This window comes from Carcharhinus amblyrhynchos, chromosome 8 (genome assembly GCF_965287045.1).
Source record: "Carcharhinus amblyrhynchos chromosome 8, sCarAmb.v2.hapA, whole genome shotgun sequence".
In the NCBI taxonomy this organism is placed as follows: Eukaryota; Metazoa; Chordata; class Chondrichthyes; order Carcharhiniformes; family Carcharhinidae; genus Carcharhinus; species Carcharhinus amblyrhynchos.
In genome coordinates, this window is record NC_137331.1 from 71172256 (window position 1) to 71196242 (window position 23987).

Below are 23987 nucleotides of genomic sequence, written 5' to 3' on the forward strand. Positions count from 1 at the left end.
CCTGAATGTCAGGGGACTAACAGGGTAAATAGATGGGCTTAAGGGGATAGGGCCTGGGTGGGATTGTAGTTAGTGCAGACTCATTGGGCTGAATGGCCTCCTTCTGCGTTGTAGGATTCTATGATCTATGATTCTAAGGCAGTCTGGAGAATGCTGAAAATGGAGATTATTACAAAGCAAAATTGAAAAACAGAGGTTCAAAGCTGAGAGGATGTTCTATGAACAATTTATCATAAACAATTCATACATTTAGAGTTACTTCCCCCTCTTAATGACGATTATGGTCGACACAGATTTCCACCAGAAACTTTTTATCTTCTATCATTGTCTGACTCCAAATTCTCAGATTGAAGCAATTTCTCTTCAAGTCGGAATGCCATCAGATCTTTCCGTGTAATGATGCCAAGGACACAGTTTCTCAAATCAACAACAGTCAAGTGTCGGAGTCCCAGTGTTCGGAAAATGATATAAGTTCGTTGGAGAGAAAAATGAGCATGGACTGTCATTGCTGATTGGTTGATGTATGGTTTCTACAGACAATAGACAAAAGAGCTAAGGAAGGCTGACTAATAGCGGTTCTCAACAAAAGACAGGTATCTTCAGATAACATAAATTATCTAGACAATTTGTCAAACTGGAAACAATGGGTAATGGCAGCCTTAAAGAGGTGGTTCGTTGTATAATTGAATCCATGTGTAGATAATATCAAATCAAAGATTTCCAAAATCAGCACAGTTAAACAAAACAGTATATGAAGTCTATAAAGAATCCCATGTCCTTCAATTATGAGCCGTTCTAGCCTCCAAATTACAAAATGGTTATGGAGTCACTGGCAAAATTGCAAAAAAAGACTAGGATTACACCAGGACTGTGAGGTTAATTCAATCAATAAAGATTGATTTGGCTACAGTTCTCTCTGAAGAAGGAAGGCTGAGTGATTACCAAATAGAAATCTCCAGATTATGAAAGGATTTTAATAGGATCGCTGGCCAGCCTGGGAACCCCAAGTGCTGCTCCTCCAGCACCCCCATGACCTGATCGCAGCCCCCACAGCAACTGACGGGCCAGCCCTGACTCTCCCCTACTCCAGAACACCCCCCACCCCCTCTCCACCTCCATGGCCACAATTCTCCCATCACAATCCACAACTTTTCTGGCGAGTTAGACTGGGAGATGGGTGTCAGCGGACTTGAACAGGGATTTGCACATGAACCCAAAACATGCCCATCTCCCAGAGCCGGAGAACAGTTGACAGTCAGACCATGCTGGAAACTGGCAGGAAGGCAGGTAAGTTATTTGAATCTGTTTTTAATATGTTTTAAAAGTCTTTTAAATCTAATTATCGGGAATCTACCAGTCCCGGTTGAATCTCCCACCCGCAAAGAGTACTTCATTTTGGTGAGGTTTAGAGTAGCTCCCCACGTTCGGGGATCTAGCGGGAGACCCTGCTGGAATGAAGGGGGCAATCAGGATCCTCCAGGGAGTCAGACGCTGGGGGTGGTGTCCCTGGGCATGGGCACCCTGGCACTGCCAGCCTGTGTCCCCAACACTGCCCAAGGGGCAAAGTGCCCATGTCTGGGGGCACCCTGGCATTGCCCATTGGGCAGTACCAAGGGGATGGGACTTATTGTGGGCAGGGTGTAGGGGCAATCGGTGGGGGTGGTGGAGTCCTGCTTCCACTCTGCATGGTCTGGGATGGACGGAGGGCAGCAATTGGGGCAAGCTGGGGGGGGTGGTCTGCTGAGGGGGAGCCTGCCTCCCTGGGGTGGGGGGGGGAGGGAGTGGGGGGTGGAAATCTGACCCTCGTTAGGAAGGGGGTCAGTGGGGGAGGTCTGCTGGGGTGAGAGGCTGGGGGGAATCGCCACTGCTGTTCTCCTGCCAATTCAGCACTTTTGGGAGAATCGCAGCCAATGTGGGGAAAGCAGAACAATCCAGTTGCTATAAGTATAATGTGGTTACTAATATATCCAATAAAAAAGTTCAGGAAGGACTTCTTCTCAGAAAATAGTTAGAATGTACAGCTCAATATCAAGTAAACAGTTGAGATGAATAATAGATGCATTCAAGTGAAAATTAAATAAGCATGTGAAAGATAAAAAAAAATTGATGGATTTAGATGGAAGAGTGGGATGAGCCATAGACTAGATGAGACAAAAGACTTGTTTCACTGGTATAAATATATTGTAATGTGTTGTAATGATGCATACCATGAACAATTGAGCTAGGATGCCAATTTAGTGTTGCCTATGCATTGCCATGATCTCCATGTGCAACCAGTGATCCTCACATTGATCATTAGTTGCACCCAGCAGCAGGAGGAGGGACAATATCCTGAGTGTCTAGCACTACTTAAAATTAGTTAGCATCCCTTAAAGCTAAGTGCATTGTGATTGCTCAAGGTGCTGAAATCATTAGGAAGTTCTTTTCATGCACCCAACGAGTAAAACGAATTCAAATTAACTTAGGGACAAATTAAGAGGGGCAGCCCCCCAAAAAGGAAGGGGGGACAGCCAGAACAGGAACCAAAGTCCAAAGGAAACTTAAAACATTAAATCAAAATGTGATTATAAGGGTCTATAACACACGCCAGCCCCTGTGGTGCCCAGCGGGCACGGAAGGCGTCAACTGCACCTGTGGACATCGCATGCTCCCTCTCCAGGGACACCTGGCCACAAACGTAGCTGCGGTAGAGGGGCAGGCAGTCTGAGATCATTAGGAATGACTTTACAATCAACAATGACTAACTACGGGACTGTGCAGATGTTTGGACACCGCACTGAAAGTCTTTAATGAAGAATTGGAAAGAAGGAGATGTGTCTTGTATCCTCAGGGTCTTCCAAGCACTTGCTTATGAGGCACAGTCAAGAGATAGCCATAGATATCAATGTCAAGAGTATAACTCTAGGCATAGGGATAGAATGAAGGAAATAGTTCAGTTATGGGAATTGCTCCATAAGTGCCTTCTTTCTTCTGCTAAGCACATTTCTCCACCTCCTTCTCCAACTAGAAAAATCATCCAAAACACATAGAATTGCAGCTCCTGCCAACTAACTTGCAAGTAGTTGATGATCCCTTTAAATAATACTAGTGATAGGACTTTCATGTTATTTAACAACGTGTTAAGCTGTATGAGGGGATGTTCTGGAGAGAGGAACTCAAAATGTCAAATCAGTGTGGGACACTGATGATTGTCATGATCCGCCTGTTCTGCATGCTGCTGATGGACACTGGGTACATGTGTGTAAACACTTTTATAAAGATGCTATCTGTTGCATTTCCCATCAAAAGTGATGCGTGTGACAAAAATGCAATTTTCAATATTTCGGGGAGCTGTGTAACACCCAAATACTGGCATTACTGAGCCCAATTCCTTCACCTTAACGTAAGCAACCTAGGTTCAGCAGAACACTACAAAAATGTGTGATCAGAACTCCAGAAGTCCAATAAGATAGATCAAACATGAGGGATTTTTTCAAGCTTTCTGGAAAGCAATTAAATATAACTGGAGATTGCTACTTAATTGACATTATGCTTGTTAAAGCTAATTAAGATCCAAGATTCAGAATCAAAACATTAAGAAGTAATTATACATCAGCAGACACAAAAGAATTAAAAACTGTTGAAGTCCTGCATGTGTAGAAAGGGATAATTTGCCAACTAAACATCAGCCATAACGACTGAAAGCTTTTTTTCTCTTTTCTGTTGAATTGTGATAACTTTATGGATATAGGATGAATGAAAGCAGGATTAGAGTGGGCATAAGGAATATATTTTTCACCCAAAGGGAGATGGTCATCTGAAACTCACTGCCTAAGCTGATGGTTGAGGCTGAAATACACAACTCACTTAACAAGTACCTGGATCTGGATCTGCATCTGTAAGGTGGTGGAAAATGGAGATTAAAATGAGCAGCTAGTTTTTTTTTATCCGTTTGTTGGCTGGCACAGACACAATAGGCTGAACAGTCTCTTTCTACAGTGTAATCTTTCAATTGTTCCATGGTTTACAGTATTGTGCATTACTGAAGTAAAATCTTGAATGAGGAAAGCTAATAACAGAACAACTAACAGCAAAGAAAAATACTTATCAGTGAAAGGTTTACAACCAAAACTACGATTACATATGTATGTCATAATAGGCATGGGGAATGAAGTGACTAACTTTAAAAAGAGGTGAACTGATTTTTAATAAGTGAGGGTTTGAAGGGCTATGGTGTGTGGGCAGGAAAGTAGAGTTGAATATGAAATGAGATCAGCCACTATCGTATTAAATAGTGGAGCAGCCTCGAAGGGCTAAATTTCTTACTCCTGCTCCTACTTCTTATGTTGTGATTTATGTTAATATTCATAGCTGTAACATTTTCAGGAGGAAAAGAGGAATATGGTTGGGGAATGGTGGATAGGGGAGCTGTGGGAATGGTTACATTAATAAAGAATTCCATAACAGCCTTAGAAATAAGGATATCTAATGGATTATAACAATATTAAATCCTTATAAATAGAATTAAGAAATCAGTAGAGAAATTATACTGTGCTTAGTGTGTATTATAAACTCCAAAGAGTCGAAAGAAAATTGAGGGAGCAAACTGTAGACAGTTCAGAAAATATGAATGATAATAATATCAAAATGATTTACTATCACATAATAGACTGAAATAAAAGTGATGCACAGTCTTGTGGAGAAGGCAGGAATTTACTATAAACATGTTACATGTTCCTGAAAGAACTACATCAATTAGATTTTCAACATTAAATGAACAAAAGGATTAGAGTTTCATATTCAAGATAGTCTTCTGTTTGAAATATAACAAATAAAGGTAGGCTTTTAAACTTCACAAGACTATTCTGGACTAACAAAACCCATTACAAATCTACAGACAAATGATTCAGTTACTGTCTATGTAAAACCCTATTGCTCATACAAAAATATTCAGTAAATAATGACGTAGAGTCAACACACTGATAGCAGATTTTTGTACAATTGGCTCACTGCTTACCAGATTGACATAGTAGTCCTTGTATCTGTTGTCAGTTCTATACTTATTCAGGAGAAGATTTATCTTTGTTGTGTTCAGCAACTTAGCTGATATCTATTCATAAATTACAAAGAACAAGACTCAGAATTTTAAAAAAAAAGCTCAGATTTATATAGAGCTTTTAACACAGTAAAATATCCCAAGACATTTCACATGAGTACTGTCAAACAAAATTTGACATTGAGCCAGATAAAACTGTTTAGGACATGACCAAAGCTAAAGTTTTAAGAAGTGCCTTCAAGCCAGAAAGAGAGATGAAGAGGCTGAGAGATTTGAGGAGGAAACTCCAGAACTTAGGACCTTGGCTGTTGAAGACACAGTTGGAAAATGCACAAGAGGTCAGAATTGCATGAACGCAGGTACTTCAGAGAGCTGTAGGGATGAAGAAGGTTACAGAGATAGGACGAGGTAAGTTCTCTGTGGAATTTGAAAACAGAGATGGGAATTTTAAAACAATGCTGCTACTTATTTGGGAGCCATTGTAAGTCAGTGAACACATGAGTGATGGGTGAATGTGACACGGTGCTGGTTAGGACAAGGAGAACAGATTTTGAATATGTTTAAGGAGGGCAAAAGATCGGAGGTGAGCCAGGAGTGCATTGAAATAGTTCAGTCTAGAGGTTACAAAGGCATGAAAGAGGGTTTCAATAGCAGCTGCACTGAATCAGGGGCAGACTCTGGTGACGTTATGGAAGTGGAATTAGATGGTCCAAATGATGGGATGGTTATGAACTCAGAAGCTCATCTCAGGATCACGTATGATAACAAGGTTGCCATCAGACATTTGCCGGACAGACAGATTCAGTCAGTCACCAGGGAATAACATTTGTGGCAGGGACATTGGCTTTATTCTCCCCAATATTTAGTTGGAGGAATATTCTGCTCATCCAGTATTGGATGTTGGGCAAGCAGTCTGATCACTTAGAGGCTTTCAAAGAGTTGGAGAGCTGAGGGTGAGGTAAAGCTCATCAATGCACATGTAGAAACAAACACCAGGGGACTGATTTTGGCTACCAAGGCAGGCAGAGGAAGTTGGGAAATATCCCTACTCAGTGGATCCACCTCGGTAATAGAATTTTAAGCCTTTTAGCCCTGACCCCTCACATTCCCTCACCTCAACATCCACCCTCCAACTACCATCCTGGATCCTCACTCCCTCCATGCCAACAATACCAACTCCTGAATGTCATTCACTCCTATTGTCCCTCGTACCCCCAATATCATCTCAATACCAATTCATAACCTCCCCCCCACCTCATCAATGCCAACTCATGTCCCAGTGGTCCATTATACCTTCTAACTCCATAGTCACTCACCATGGAAAGACTGCAAGAGAAGTAAAAAAAAATTCTAACAATCTTATGCAGTTCTCACTCCTACATACTTGATAGTGAAAAACATCTCCCATTCATAAAGCCTAGTCAAAGCTTTTAAATCTCCTCAGTGGTTATTCTCTTATACAAACAAACTTCTATTTGGAATTTACATCAAGGTTAGCTAATCCTTTACTAAATTCTTTAAACTGTCAGTCAAACTTTGAACTCAAACTCCTGCTGAACTCTTTGGTCAGAACCTCCTTGCTCTCATGCTCTCCTATCTTTGACATTTGGTGAGTTCATGGAATCTGTAGCACATTCTTAACTATGGCATTGAATTTGTTGGTCCAGCAGCATAGGGCAGTAGTGCTGTTTCTTTATTTTCTTCCATACAACCACACAACTTAAATATAATTTAGAATTCAGCTGTAAGGTAACAACTTGTAGGTTGGTGCTGTATGGGGAAAGTTTAGAACATCAGAAATTCCAAGTGGCACATCAAGGCAAATATGTAAGACAGAAAATTGTTACAAGACTGTTTAAAAATCAAAAATAAATACATGTCTGACTACAATAATATATATGTGAACTATTCTTTCCTTAGATCAGTGAATAGTTTCTATATGTATGGAAATATGGAGAAAAAGCGCATACATTGGCCCTGTTCTGAATAGACAACCAGCACTGGAGAATGACTTGTCTACTTTGCCTGTCATCCTTTCATTGTAAAAAATCTCACAACACCAAGTTAAAGTCCAACAGGTTTATTTGGAATCACGAGTTTTCAGAGCATCGCGCCTTCATCAGGTGAGGGCAGGGCCATTCGGCCCTTCAAACCTGCACCAGCATTCAATATGATCACAGCTGATCATGGCAATCCTCACCACATTGCAGTTAATCTAAACATGTTGCTTGTAGTTCCCCTTATTTTGGGTTTCATAAAGCACTCACCTGATGAAGGAACAGCACTCCAAAATCTCATAATTCCAAATAAACCAGTTGGACTTTAACCTGCTGTTGTGAGACTTCTTATTTTGCCCACCCCAATCCAATCCTGGCATCTCCACATCCTCTCCATTATACACTCCCGCAGTCCTCATGCATGAGCCTCTCCTATACTAATAACAATGGCAGAATCCACTTAACTGGGAATATGAACAGGGTATGATAAATTCAGAGATCTGAAATGTCACTCCAGACATTTTTGCAACCTCGAGTCTTCTAAAGTGAAATATGAATGTGCAGCATGTGGTCTGTAGGTTCACTCCAGCTTTTAAATCCTGCAACAAGTTTCCTCCCTTCCCTCTTCCCAATAATTCATTCCCAGGTTACATGAGGGCTACAGTTTTAGTTGATGAAAATGAGCCAATCCTATGAATTTTGACAGGATAGAAGTTTAATTCATGAGTGGGCAGAAGTGTTGATCTGGTGGAATTATTGCAGCATAAACAACATTGCAGATTTTCAGCCCCACTATCTGCAGATACACAGTTTGAACACTGGGCATTGATATTTGAAACAAGAATCAGGATCACATTAAAATACAGAATACATACGGTATCCATTAGGTAATATTAGTGAGGGAATGGGCCTAATGCCCAAGGGTTGCTATCATGTTTCCTGTAGTTCATGTGTACAGATTAAATAAATAACTCTCTTGTGTTGGTCTACACACTACCCTTAATGGTAACCATCCTGTCTCATATCCTTCTAGCCATTTAGGTCAGAGTAATAAAAAGTATGTGATGTAAGTCACAGTTCAATGCAACTGTTAAGTCATTTAAGAATACAGTTATGGTTATGGACCCAATAATTTATCCTGCAGCATACGAGTTCAATTGCTATTGAAAACATGCTTAATTTTAAGAGCATTTCAATGCAGTAGCCTAGAAATTGCTATCAGCAGACCCCTTCATGCCACCAGCAGATTTGCAATAGTGCCTAGCCATTGTTATGATCGCTTCTCATCAGTTTTCACATTGAGGGAATTATGTGTCACTGAAGGCATATATGACTCTTGCTGTTTTATTCGGTTCTTGTGGAATTGTTCATTAGAGGTTTAGCGTGGCAAATTGTAATCTTCATGCCTCCAACTGTTCTTATAAAAAAAATGCTGTAGCTGAGACAAGCTGTTACCTGGGATGTTGAGGTTCAGATGCAAGCTGGGCATCTCTGTTGGAAATATGACGACAATTTTCAATCCTCCCAAGTACTTAGATTGATAAAGGGCACTGACAGTGAAGGGCTGCCAGGGATGTACAGTAACACAAAAGGTGTACAGTTCACCCCTATGGTTTATGCCAGCTAGCACATCTATAAAACTGGGAAGTATTATAGTTTAGGTTTCACCTGCAGCAGTATATTCCACACACCGCTCCTTTCCCCATAGCATCCCAAATTCCAAAGAAAACCCTGCACAATGGCTGAATGCATTCCCAACACAGTTCTGATGTCAGTGGGTAGCATTTGGACTATGTGATATTTTGCCACTTGTTGCCTGGAACAAGTGAGATATTGGCGAGCAAGATCTAAATGAGGAATAAAAATTAAGGCACCTAGAAGTTGAGTTCATAAGGCAAGTGGGCACTGGAGAAGATGAATATTATTACTTTCTATGATCATTCATAGAAACATAGAAAATAGGTGCAGGAGTTGGCCACTGGGGCCTTCAAGCCTGTACCACCATTCAATGTGATCACAGCTCATCAAGGCAATCCTTACCTCATTGTAGTTAATTTGAATATGTTGTCTGTAATTCCCCTCATTTTGGGTTTCAAAAAGCATTTCATTTTCCAAGATTCGACAAAGTTCCAACCTACTCCCAAAATAAATTAGAAGTAAAACTGAGAATTCAGCAGTTAGATGATGTTCATACAAACAGAAAATGCTTGAAATACATAGCAGGTCTATTGACATCTGTAAAGATATAAGATGGGTTAATGATTCTGGAGTAGATCTTGCAACAGAATTTGTGTATTTTTCTCACCAATTGAAGGAATATCATTAACGCAAAATGGAAGCTTCCTCAACACTCCCTTTATTTGCATGCAGTATTCACACCAATCACCCCTATATCAGGTACTGTAAAAGTTGCTAAAGAGTAAATCACCCCATGCCCTGCTGCAAGTGAGGGAACACCTTTACCCTGAGTCCTCATAACAGCAAACTGGATATACATGAGACCAGCTGTTAAGAACATAAAGGCCAGGTTTTCCCTTCCCACCATCCGGAGAACACATTCCTGCCAACACTGTCTGCCCCACAAATGATTTAAGGAGGAATTGTCTGCAGGCAGGACTACCAATATGATTGGCAGGCAGCTCTCCCATCCTGCCACAGTCCCCAGGGCTGTGGATTCCAGAAAGTGGTCATTTTTGGAAAGCTGAGGGCAGAGGTGTTAGGGAGGCCTGGTGAGATGGACACTGGAAGATTGGGTTGTTGGAGGGGAGGCCAGACAGAGGGTGGAGGTGGAAGGAGGTCCTGTGGTTACTCGACTTTGAGTGGGGCGTGGTACCCAAAGACAAAAGGGATCTGCGGATAGTGGCGCTCCCCATCTCCCAGCCACCCCAGCCCCTACATACTCCACTTCCTTCCTGTCGAAGGCCTAAACTGAAAATTTTTGGGCTTCCCCCATATCCTGGAATTCCTCCCACCAACCTGAAAATTGAGGCTGAACAGCAAACAGCCTTTAAGTGGTCAATAATTGACCAATTAAGGGCTTTAATTGGGGTAAAGAGAGGACCTTGCCCAAAGCATAAAATTGCTGAGAGATGGAGGTAGGTGGTAACCCAGTGGGTAGCCCATCTGACGAATTTTGCACTTACCTCCCATCTCCAAATCTGCCAGTGGGGAGCGTAAAATTCAGGCCAAGGACACCAAAGATGGAAGCAGATATTGGTCATATGGCCTTTTGAGACTTTTTCCACAAATCACATCTACATCAACTTCATATTCCCACCCTATTCTCATTTCCAATGATTCCCTTAGTGTCCAGAAACCTTCTGATACTAGGATTGCTGCTGCTAGTGCCTGAAGCTCTGCCTTTCTCTGCAGCTCCTCCTCAATGGGGCCCTGAAGCCTGGTGAATGAGGTGCATAGATGAGCTAGGTGGCCTCTCTCTTGGTGCAAGGTATTATTTGCAGACATCCTCAATTTGCCCTCACTCTTTTTTGGAGCAAATTCCATTGCCTCAATGATAACTTGACAACTGGCCCTCACACCTTATGCCCACTTCTGTTTTCAGTTGCCAGTGCCCATGTTGCTCCACTCTCCTGTGCAATCCAGTGGGAGACAGAACTGAGCTCGCCCTTGCTCTCCACTCCTTTCTGAAGCTCCACATTTAACATGATCCATTACTAAATTTAAAAAGCACCATATAATTGCAGTCAATGGGCCTATTCAGTAGCTTAATTACTTTCCCCCTTTGTTGATGTGCAAAGGCTACATCCATGTCATTGTGAAGTGTGGAAACAATGTGAAGATGTTGCATTTTGGACCTAATATTTTCTGTTCTGATTTTAAGCCACCACGTGCATCACCAATTCCAAACCTGTTCCAAATGGTGCTTTAAATTTCCAGCTGTTAACTCTGTTTCTCTGTCTACAGATACTCCGGATTGTTTATCGCATTTTCTTTTTATAATACATTATTTTAAAAATATGTTGAATTTTATCATAATGGAGAAATTTGACATTCTACAAATTTTCGATTTGCTTTTCAGAACCAGTGAGGATGCTTGGCTGTGTAATTATAAAGTTAGTTACACATCATTCAATAAGGTGTAGCTTTGCCAAGGTTTTTAACCATGAGATTAATAGCATAAAAATGGATGATTTTATCTATTCACAGATTACTTCAAGGTGTAGCCTGGGAGAACCTCAGTAGCGCCCCCACTGAAGCAGAGTAGAGTCACTGACAGCAAATATTGGATTTCTATTATATTCTGCGCATATGCCGACTTCTGAAGTTGCTGCCAGTTTGGGTGGAGTAATGACAACAAACACTGAGGGTTTCATGTTATTATCACAGCAAAATTCAGCCCATTGTTTTGTAGAGTGGTTTTGAATTGGCCCCCCTTCAAGCTCAGGCTGTGTCCTCTGGTTCGACTGTTCTGGACAAAGTGAAGTATATTATCATAGTCTACACTATCTTATTGCTTTAGAATCTTGAAAACTGCACTCATATTATTTCCTAATTTTCTTTTTCCTAAAAGAAAAGGAAGACATGCATTTATCTAGCACCTTTCTAAAGCATGTCTCAAAGAACTTTATAGCTAATTCAGTACTTTTTGAAGTGTCGTCACTCTAATGGCGTTGGAAACATGGCAATCTATGCACAGCAAACCCCCACAGATGGCAATGGGATAATGACTTGCTAATTCTTTTTATTATATTGATTGACTAGTAAATTTAGGCCAGGACATCAGGGATAACTTCCCTATTCTTCTTCAAAATAGTGTCATAGATCTTTTACAACCATCCCAAGTGAACAGATGTGACCTGGGTTCAAAGTCTCATCTGAAAGATGGCACCTCTGCCTGTGCAGTACTCCCTCAGGAATGCATTAGAGCTCAGAACATTGTAACTCAGAGGTGAAAGTCCTACCAACTGAGTCATGGCTGTCACTCTAACTGGACTCAAGTGAAAAAAGAACAAATCTGCAATATTCTAAAATGATTCATATTAATTCATTTTTATGAAAAGCAAATGAAAAATAAATTTTACAAAGGTGATTCAGCTTTAATTTTATGACAAAGAGCTAATGTTATTCAGCAAAGAATCCACAACCTAAATTTGTCTAAGAATATATTCAGTCAACCCACTTCCACAATGCCTTCATGATTTCTCAGTTAGTGATGTGGAATCAATACACAGACAAATGCCAACATTTGATAGAGCTACATTACTCCCCATGATGACTTTAGGGTTAGTATTTTATACCCCTGTTTCCCCCCCCAACTCCTTCCCCTCTCACCCTTTGGTGACAAGTTTGGAGATGGTGGTGGCATTTAATTAGTTAGGACGGTGGCATGTGGGGATTCCACCACATTCCCGACTCCAGCTCAATTAAGTCCATGGCAGGAAGGCCCGTGGGTGGCCTTCCTGCTTCTCTACCAACTGAGGCCTTTATGTAGCCAAGCAAAACCCATAAGGGCATTAGCCTGCTGCCACTGGTGTTAACTCAGTGGCTGTTGAGTGGTCTCACTATGCAGGGAGCATGACAAACAAACCTGTGCATGTTACTTATCGTTTTCCAGGGAGGGAGTTCTCATTTAAGGGAATTCAGTGCCTGAATGAGGCACGTGGCGTTGGGAAAGGGGGTCGTTAAGAACCAGCCCTTGCCCTTGCTGCTAATCCCCCTACATCCCTCTGCACCAGGATCTCCAACTCCATGAAGGCCCTTCCTCTATCATTTACCTCTAACCGGGGCCACTCTGCAATCCTGAGCATCAGGCTAAACATTGTTCCAATAGCAGCCACCACCTCCTCAGTGGCACTGCTGAGCAAAAGAGCTGTCAGCCTCTGATTTGTTGGGGGCTCTCAGGCAGGACTTCTTGCCCCCGTGGTCTTTGATCCCGAGTAAGGCCTACTAATGGCCTGATTGGCTCATATTTCAATGAGCCAGCTCAGAAGAAGAAAACATGGGTTTCTCACCAAGCATCCAGCTGGTAGCTGAGACCCCGCCACCTCCACAATATACCTCCCGCTAATTCTATATTTCATTTGTATCTGACTCTAGAAGAGGAGGAAAATCTTTGGAAGAGACTGATGACCTCCCTATTTAAATATTAAAGGTCCCGCAAACATTTCTTGAATAATGGGAGTTCTTCTGGTATCCTGGCTAGCGTTTAACCTTCAATAAATAGCAGCATTCATCTTACCAATGTTAGTTATTAGGGAATTGTTCAGACAGAATGACTGCTGTTTTCCCCGACTGAACAACAATCAACATACTTCTAAACAAAAAGGAATTTATTGTGAAAGTAATCTGAGACATTTAGATGACATAACAAGTGTTGCATGAATATGAACATCTCGATTTTTCCGACGGGAGAATCGTTCTCAAACTTCTTATGTGTCTCTTGATGACATTCACAGATGTTTGCAAGAAGGTTATTCACCTACTCTCCCAGCTAAAGTTAATAAATAGCAGAAAGAAATGAGGAGTAACATTAAGAAAGCATTTCAAAAATACAGAAACTGTTGTCAGATTGTCAGTAAGACCACATGGCTATGATAGAGTATCCACTGCTAGCTTATCTGTTCTTGTATCAACTGCACATTGATTATGACCAGTGTAACTACATAAATTAATATAGATTTTGTTTTCAAACACAGCTGGGAGTTTTGTGACCAGTGTCCCATAATGCATCTTAATTATTTGTTTTTTCTGCTTTATTTTTTTCTATTGGATTGTCTTACACCATTCTTGTCCAGCTGGCAAAGACCTCTGATATATTTCTAGAATTTTCAAACAAACAACATACCAAATACTGAGCAACAGCAAGGCGCTTTCTTATTTCAGAATAAGCAGAATGCAATTTCCATTTGTCCTCACACCCACTTGAGGAATTTTAAGCAAAATACTGAGAGCAAACTGGCCAGCATCTTACACACATACATATGTATAACATCAGTGAGAATGTGGTTTCTCACTTTGATTCAAAGGCTAAAGCTTTGGGTGGCACAATGGTTAGCACTGCTGCCTCACAGTGCTAGGGACCCAAGTTCAATCCCTGGCTTGGGTCAGTTCTCACCATGTCTGTGGGGTTTCTGCCACAGTCCAAAGATGTTCATGCTAGATTGATTGACCATGCTAAATTGTCCCTTAGTGTCAGGGGGACTAGCAGAGTAGATACATAGGGTTACAGGAATAGGGCCTGGGTGGGATTGTTGTAGGTGCAGGCTCGATGAGCCTCCTTCTGCACTGTGGGGATTCTAGTCTATTCTATAGGCAAAGTTCTGTGAAATATTTTGTTAACAATTAATGCCAACTACTATAAAAACTATTAGATGTGACTGTTTCCTGTGAATTCTTTTCATTTCATATCTTGTATGTAGCTCTGTTGTTCTAATATCACATGCATTTTTTAAATCAAAAGTTCCTTTGGGTAAGTATGAGTTAAATTAAAATCATTCTTTCCCAACCAATGTGGTTCGGATTTAGATTTGCTCATGCATCATTATAAAACTGTTTGTTTCAACACTCCTGACATGATGGTTACTACTACCAGCTGCTCAGTGGTTCTTTATTGTTCAAAGGTGCAAACCATCAGGCCAATACAATACATCAACATTCATTCATAACATTAAGTGACAACACCAGTGGGGTTCTAGCACATAAATTGTTCACCTGGTGATGCTTCCTATAAATACTTCCTCATGGGCTTGTTCTAGTTGATAAATAACAGGGAATCCACCATGGTTAGTCTCCAGAAGAAGTGCAGCCAGGGAAGAGACCTTTTCCCTCAGGTGAAGGACCTTTACTTGACGCTCCATGACATCTTTCGCTGTAAACAATTCTAAATTCAGCCTGTGAAAATGAAGAAGGAAGTCAGGTATAATTATGCAATCTTGCAATCATGAGAGTTTTCTCCCCCCACATGTGGCTATTGTCTATTAAAAGGAACCAGAAACCTGAAACCATCGGAATAGCTTAAATTCAGTCTGACTCCAGCACAAAGTAGGAGCATTTGTATTCTTTCAACTTATTTAGATAAAAGCATCTTTGTAACATTTGTAAGTAACTATCGACTAGCTTGGGTTTCAAATTATCCACGTACACGATGTAGGACATGAGCAGGAATTGCAAAAATGACAATGGCCCAGAGCTTCCAGTCAGTTTTGATGTTGAATACATTGATGCTGTCAGCAAATACTTACTTCTTATAATTTTCCAGCATGGCTTTCCAATACTGGTTGAAGCATTGAAGTATCAGCATGCTAGAGAAGATTGTCAGGTATAACAGGGGACAGTAGGAGGGAGAACACACCACCTTTTCACCACAGTAGTTGCCATACACAGGCAAGTTTTGAAAGGTCCAAGTCTGAGTGACTGAGTTAGTGAACAGGTAAGTGAGAGAGTGAGTGACTCCGTAAAGTGGGTGGGTGGGTGAGGTTGGTGAGGTGGTTTGTATTCAATTGGTTGGGAATGTCATTAGAAAATTGGGGAGGATTGGGGAGGGCTGGTAGAATCAGATCGGGGGGATAGTTGGGTAGTCAGGGATGGTGAATGGGAGAATCAGTTATGGTGCTCAGTTCAGTTACACTGAGTGTTACCAGTCACCCGCACACTTCACATTACATAAGAATCTGACTGGTCTTGCTTAGCCTAAAGTCAAGGACCTAGATCTTCTTTCCTATGATCATGGAGATGGGTGGAATATGCCTTTAAGGCATGGCATCACTAGAATGGAAATGTGTTGTGTGATACAGTCTTAGTTTCACTTCTGCTTTGAGCAGAGCACACACACCTCTGATGTCTTCAGGCTTTGTACATATGTATAACTGTTCGCATGCACTTAATCTTTAAAAAATTAAGCTAAGCATGTTTATCCAATCCCTTATGAGTGATTGTTTGCCTTTTGACTTGTAGAGTGAATTAGTCCAAGGTATTATGTTATTATAATAACACATCATGGTGGTCAGCTGTAGTAAAACATGTGAAAGCAAGTTGAACTACAGGTACAATATCACCCCCTCAGTGTCGCTAAGTTTGGGTTCTGCAAGGGTCGTTCAGCTCCCGACTTCATTACAGCCTTGGTTCAAACATGTACAAAAGAGGTGAACTCCAGAGGTGAGGTGAGAGTGACTGCCCTTGACATCAAGGTAACTGTCAACCTAGTGTGACATCGAGGAACCCTAGTGAAAATGAATCAATGTGAATCGGGGGAAACTTTCTGCTGGTTGGAGTCCTACCTGGCACAAAGTAAGATGGTTGTGATAGTTGGAGGTCAGTCATCTTAGTTCCAGGACATCACTGCAGGAGTTCCTCAGTGTAATGTCCTAAGCCCAACAATCTTCAGCTGCTTCATTAATGATCTTTCTTCCATCATAAGGTCAGAAGTGAGGATGTCCACTGATAACTGTACAATGTTCAGCACCATTTGTGACTTCTCAAATACTGAAGCAGTTCATGTCCAAATACAGTAAGACCTGGACAATATCCAGACTTGGATTGACAAGTGGCAAAAAATATTTTTCACACAAGTACCAGGCAATCACCATCTCCAACAAGAGAAAATCTAACATCATCCCTTGACATTCAATGGCATTACCATCACTGAATCCAACACTATCAACATCCTGGGGGTTACCATTGACTAGAAATTGAACTGGACTAGCCACATAAATACTTTCATTACAAGAGCAGGCAAAAGGCTAGGAATTTGTAGTGAGTAACTTACTCCCTTACTCCCGAAAATCTGTATACCATCCACAAGGCACAAGTCAGCTGTGTAATGGAATACTCTTCCCTTGTCTGGATGAATGCAGTTTCAACAATGCTCAAGAAGCTTGACACCATCCAGAACAAAGCAGCCTGCTTGATTGGTACCCTAACACAAATGTTCACTCCCTCCACCACTGGTGAATAATGACAACTATGTGTACCATCTACAAGATGTGCTGCAGCAACTTACCAAAGTTCATTAGGCACCATCTTCCAAACTCACAACCATTACCAACTAGAAGGACAAGAGCAGGTGAAATCTGGGAACATCAGTACCTGGAGGTCCCCTTCAAGTCAATCACCCATCCTGACTTGTAAATATATCACCATCCCTTTATTATCGCTAGGTGGAAATCCTGGAATTCCCTCCGTATCAGCACTAAGTGTGTACCTAGACCTCAGGGACTGTAATAGTTCAAGAAGGCAGTTCACTACCATTTTCACAAGGGAAATTCAGGATGGCCTAGCCAGCAATGTCCACATCCTGTGAATGCATTAAAAAAACAACACAGCAAACAGTCTCAGATTGTGCAACACGTCATGAGATGACCTTTGTTATTTTCCTCAGACTTGATCTGAAGATGCAGCAATGGAGTGTACTGAAAATGTAGTGTGAACATTGTGAAGACAAGTTTTGGAAACACATCAGCAAGCTAATGCTCAAATAAAGAGCTGGCAAGCAGATGAATCTCTTGTGGTGAGATTGCTGCTCATAGCCTGTCAGATCCTTGAATAGAACAACACATCACAAAGACCAGCACAAGGTTAGCTCAGTGGAGAAAGGTCAGTGACCAGGATGTGGCCCATATTGACACTGAGCAAGGGATAGTCAAACAAAACTAAAGGCAAAGAAAGTCATAAAAATCAGGCCAGAGAAGATCACATTATAAGAGGCAGCTTTGGGAGTTACTGAACAATGAACTGAATAAAAAGCAGGGACTCTATTACTCTATGGTATATTCCATCCACAACTTGCCTTCATGGTTGGAGCTACAGAAAAGCATGCAAAAGCTACTACAGCAACACACATCTGAGGCTGGTCCAGGAAAGGAAAGGTCAAAGGGATATTGTCAGAATGTCCACAGTTTGCTTTAGAAGGCAGCTGATCTACTAAGTAAATTCAAAATGTTTAAGTAGCGTACAAAGCTGTGACTTCCGGATTCAGGTGTATCTAAACAAGACACGGAAGCCCTAAAAATGTGCTTAGCAGTTGGGAATGGAAATATACACAGGCTGAACATGTTAAAAGGTAAGATGGGTATACAGGGATATAGGCCAAATACAGCCAATTGGGACTAGCTTAGTGGTTAAAAACTGGGCGGCATGGATGAGTTGGGCTGAAGGACCTGTTTCCATGCTGTAAACCTCTGTGACCTATAACAGATGGAGAGCTAAGGTTCCCCAAAAGATATGGACTACTTTGGAAGTCCATTTCAAAATCAACATAAATTTCCTTATTCATTGACAAGAGTTCAAGTCATTTCAACAGCAGCCTACAGAATCCACAGACCATTTCATCAACAAGTGCAGAGGAAAGTGAATGTACTGTGATTTTTCAAATGCCGACAAAGCAGGCAGAATTGTTGAGTTGGTAATTACATCCACTCCCATGGAAGCTTTCTAGAAAGATCTGCTAGACAGGCCCAAAACATACTGCATCAAAGAGTGACTCATGGAAGTGTGAAGCGATCCTCACAGATTACCAAAGTTTACAGACCTTAAGCACAAACCAATTGTCAGCACATTCACTAGAACACCTAAGCCTAGCAAGCCACATAGGAGGTGTGATCTTCTGCATGCACCAAGGAAATGCCCAGCTTTCCATCAATTCTGCAAGGCATTTGGCAGAAAGGGCCATTGACAGCAGCAGTGCACTAGAGTAAAGGCCGATGCAGCTGCAAAGAGCCATGCACTGATCTAAACAGATTATAAACGACAAGTACCTTCAAGCAATAAGAATGACTGTCACTACCCCATCAGAAACATATACATGAAGTGACTCATGAACCAGAAGATCATGATGATGATGTGCAAAGCAAGACATTGAGCAGTAAATACATGTTTCACACCATCAATCTACTGGAAAATATAAATGTCATCACATCAGAATCTTTGTGAGCTGATATTTTTCAACAACTTCATCAGTCACACATGAAGATAATATTGTTGAAAAAAGGCACATGTCAAAGCTTTTTATCTTGCATTCATGGCACTTTGCAAGAAGACCAATATAATGGGGAAGCAACAATTTATAAAGAAGCCTTGTGGTGCAATGGATAGTGTCCCTGCCTCTGAGCCAGAAGCTCTGGGTTTCAGTCCCACCCCAGGACTTTATGGCCAAGGAAGGTGCAGTCACAACATGGCCAACAGGTCAGTAGAAGCTGGTAAGATCAGGAGACTTCTGGTCCACCATGCTCGATGTGGAGTGGGGCCCCCCCAGACTATAAGCTTCTAGAGATAGGTCAGTGACCTGTTCCAAGAAAAGCCTTGCTGTGGGAACAGATGGAAGTTTGTCTTATTCACCAATAGGTGTGGGAAGAGAAGTAAACAACGAAAAGAGAATGCTGATTGGATGGCAAGTTAACTTGATGAGTTATGATGTTGATATATGTGTTGCCATGGAGAATGCAACAGTTGTTGGTAATTGACAGATAACTGCCAAGCATTGTTTGAAATTCAAACCAGACAGCTTGACCCTGATTGGTCATGACATTGCCCTGGAGAATTAATCAGTGAATGGCTGCCACTTATTTTTAGCTGAAATAGGTGCAATATGTGTCCAAGTTCTTCTAGCTGCAAAAAATAGGACCTTGTGTATCAATATATATAACTTTAAATATGATTCTGCATTTAGGCAACAATTGCTAAGAACTGTGCTGACAACCAATTCAAGATTGTTAGTCAGGTTTGATGCAATTACTTGTACTAGAAGATATTTATATATATGAGATATGTGAACTTCACAAGAGATATTGGAAATGATGAAGACACAAGCAAAAATAAAGCAATGTCAAGGCAATAAATTGATATTTTTAAAAAACTAGTAATTAATAAAAATGTTCATCAGTGAAAGTGTATGTGTCTGGCTCACTCCCCATCTGTATGCTCAGACTGAGAATTCTGAGACTGAGAGTAAGCCAGGCGCACACACAAACATGTTTGCTCATTCACTCTCTTCCATAACCACACATCGTTGCTTTCTCACCTACACACTCTCTCACTCCTTCAATCACTTTATCTATCTCCCACACATTCACTCTCTCTCTCTCTCACGCTGTCCCATACATTCATTCATTCTCTCTCTCTCTCACATACTCACTCCCACACTCTCACCCATTCTCTCCCTCACACACAAAAAAATCCCCTTCTCCACACCCACACACACTCTCACTCCTTCAATCATTCTCGCTCCCATATTCACACTCACACTCTCACTCCTAAACACTCACTCACTCTGTCACTCCTACACCCTCACCACCTCTCTCTCCTACACCCAAACTCCCTCTCTCTCTGTCTCCTGCATTCAGTCTCTCCAACACACTCATTCACTCTTTCTAAACACACACACTTACTCCCTCTCCCACTCACTGCACTATATTTTTCTCACCAGACCCAGGTCAGAAGTTCAGACAAGTTATGTGCAGTTCTTGGATAAATAAGGAATTGAACAGCAATCTGACAGTGATTGCCACTTTATGGAGTTTCTGGGCCAAAGGCTAATGGTTTTAATAGCAAGTGCACCATTATTGGAACATTATGACCCTAATTTGTTGCTAATTTTATCAGTTAAACAGTATCAAATGTATATAAAAACAAGGATTTCTCATTTTGTTTTCTGAATGAACTATAGCATTTACCTCCTGTACACCTTCTTTTACTGAGATCAATTATTCACAAATAGTATGTGAAGTTATATTTGGAATGATGAAACTTAATACATACACCTACTCTGGTGTCCTTTTTGTTCATAGGCTTTTACTTCTCATATTTTCATATTTTCTAAGAACTGTTTTTTAGTTGGCTGAAAATTCAACAATAATCTATTCAATTTTTCAGCTTGACATCAAGAATAAGCATAAAAATTAAATGTCAATTCAGAATTTTTTTGTCCTGCTTCATTCAGGTTCATGTATGGACTTCACTATCAGAAAAATGTTTATCGAGAAGTGGACTCACTTCTTATGATGACCAGTGACATAAGTAAATGTACAGAGCATGACCTGGTACTATCCCGCTTTGCAGTACATGGTGATTAGCTGGCCTAATGATGCCATTTTGCCAACAGAACTACCATTACAAGGCAGAAATAGAGACGATGTTTTGATAAAAGATGGATGTTTGCCTTGTGAACTTTATGTTGTTACTCCAACTAAAGTTCAAAACACTTTGACCTAGGAAATACATATCACTTATCCTGATGTAGTAAGAATCAATGGATTGGCTAGAAAGTACATGTGGTAACCTTCTCTACCTTGTAACACAGAAGATGCCATTCATGATCATCAAATCTGTCAGGTCAATTTACCTGTAATTCCTGAGGAAATTAGTACTTGGCAATGGCCAACAAAGTCATGGCAGCATATTCCTGTTGATTCTGTCTGGCTGAAGACGTGAAAATCTTTCCCTACTGAAAGTGGCTCCAATGTATTCAAGGTGTAAATGATTTTTCTCAATTCTTGAATAAGAATGGTGTATCTCATGTTACCTCTCCATCTGGACACTGGCAGTTCAAAGGAAAAATTGAAAGGACTATACATCTGAAGAAGGTGTTGCAAGATCCTTGCACCATGCATCAGCAATGCATTGCCTTTTCATTATCGTAAGGCACCTCACCTCAATGTCAGTATCACAGCTGCTGAGTTAGTCTGGGAGCAAGTTATGTTCTCATTTTGACCATTTCAAATCTGACTCAGGAACAAACTGGGTGGACAGTGTGGCAGTAAAGCAGGTTGGCATGTGGGTGAAGTGCTAGGGTAGCAAGTAAGCAAGGTGAATAGACATGTTGGGTGGTGAGTGGGTAGATGGATCATGGATCAGGTTGCTAGGAGTTGTCAGATCATGATCTAGATAAGTTTGGTCAGTGTGGGAGACATCTGGGAATGGGAGAGGGAGTCAAGGGGGAGCCTCTGATGCTCTGAAGATTGGAAGACCTGGGTAATGTTTTGTTAACCTTATAACAATATTTTACATAACAAAGGGCAGCATTGCCCTTTTAATCAATTGAAATAAACATTGAGAATTATTTTGGCTTACTAAAAACCTACATGTTTTCTGCATTGTTAATGCACACCAGTAACAATAGAGGCATTCAGGAAGAAATATGTGGTGAACCTTGTTTATCCGTTGTCTGGACTGAAAGCAATTTACTCTGGATGGTATTCATGTTAAATTAGCCTTACTATAAACTGATTTTATATTATCATGATGGGCCATTGAGCTTTGAATAAATAAGTTCAGCCCAAACTTTGCTGCAGTTGGTATTATTGTACCAATTGTGAATAAATGGCAAACTTGTTTCTTTTACATTACTGGCTTTGGTTATGAGAGGTATTTGATAGTTTACACAGTGGCTGCTTTTGTCTAGTTCACTGACATAGTTGAAGAAATTAGGATGTTTTCATACTGCTTGTTTATGGATGACTGAGAACTGTCTAGTGATGTTAGTCTTGGTGGTTTGTCTCTGCTTGCACTTAAGGTTTTAACAATTTTTACTCCAATTAAGTTAAACATTCTATACGCTGTGGGATTCAGCAACATAATTAGATGAAGCCTGCAATCCTGTTGTGGGTTTCAGCATTCAGTCTGAGTTGTACGTTCAAATAATTGGTAGCTTGACACATTGGCTGGATGTGAGAATGAGATTAAAAATCACACGGTGATTTTAAATGTGTTAACATAGTACATTCAAAGCATTATTAAAACATCAAGATTGCTGCTTGCTCATCTTAATGAAGAAAGTTATGGCAAAGGGATGGAACTCTTTCCATTTCAGATACCCTAGTGGCACCACCAAACACTCTCCAAATCAGATTAGGTTTGGCATAACTAGACAAGGGAGAAAGCTTCCTCTACTCATGCTTCAGCATAATTTCCAAAAACCAAATGTGAAAGGTCACCCCTTTCTACACATGACATTTTTTTCAATTCCCACATAAACCAGCCTGTACTATTTTGAACCAATTTCAAACCAGTTTCTAGTCTCTCAGAGTGAGATTGTCAATTAGTGCCAATTAAGGAATTGTTTGTACTGTAATTCCCATGCATTTAAATAGTTGATGGAAACTGAGCAACCTCATTTCTTCATTTCACACAGGTCCCTTTTGGGCCAACAAACAAAGGGAACTTTCATCAGTTTGAGCTGGACTTTAACTCTGATTGCAAGAGTCAAGGACTACCCAATATCCCCAGGTCCTTTATATTGCAAGAGATCAGTTTAAAAAAAACTGACAATAATTGGTGTTTTAATTAATTCTGTTACTGAAAAGTAGAAGCTTGGAGTTTTACTGTGGTTGTTATAACGCGGGTATGTGACATTTCAAATTTTACCCATTCCTACCTTGCAATATGAATAATCAATCTTGGAAAGACTAAAGTTATTGACTACATAATCCTTTAATGCAACCTATCACAATCTTGTTCAAGTGCATGAAAATATATATTTTCTATTGTAACAACAGGATGGAAAACAAAGGAAAGAAATGCAATGCGATCAATGTTTTCTGAAATTTGAATGAGGAAGTGTTGTTGTGGATTTCAGGAAGGGAGCCATGCTCCCTGCCTGGACAGAGAATTCAGAGGTGTAACTAGACAGCAGAATTAATAGGAAAGTGTATCTTGGTGCATTTTGGCTGCAATCGGCCCCCAGCTGTGATTTCACACTGCTTGACCGTTAACTGGGAAAGGCTCTGCACTACCGGGAGTTGATGAGAAGAAATTGCAAGCTGGGAGAAGTGAGGGTTCAGGCAGCACTCCCTGAGGGCTGCCAGCTGCTGTGGAGTTGCCTCAGGGAGCTGCAGTATTGTATGAATGAAATTAGCTCAAAGAAATGCTGCAAACTGTGCCAATACTGCAAATTGAAGCACTTGACAGCAGACCACCTATCGCCTCGCCTGCAAACATCTTCTTTCATTTAACTTAACACCGGACATTTAATCTTATCCTGGATGGAGTTAGTCTGGAAAATGTGA

General features: G+C 40.9%; 1 protein-coding gene across 1 annotated transcript in view; it reads right to left on the minus strand.

The window, feature by feature from the left end:
* Positions 1 to 311: 311 nt before the first annotated feature.
* LOC145347037 (chloride channel protein C-like) overlaps positions 312 to 23987 on the minus strand; it is an 86821-nt gene continuing 63145 nt past the window's right edge. The window contains exons 13-16 of the mRNA XM_080194941.1: positions 14704 to 14883; positions 9073 to 9166; positions 4997 to 5089; positions 312 to 530 (exon numbers count right to left, since the gene is read on the minus strand). Coding sequence (XP_080051067.1) covers positions 312 to 530; positions 4997 to 5089; positions 9073 to 9166; positions 14704 to 14883 — 586 coding nt within the window. The remainder of the gene's footprint in view (positions 531 to 4996; positions 5090 to 9072; positions 9167 to 14703; positions 14884 to 23987) is intronic.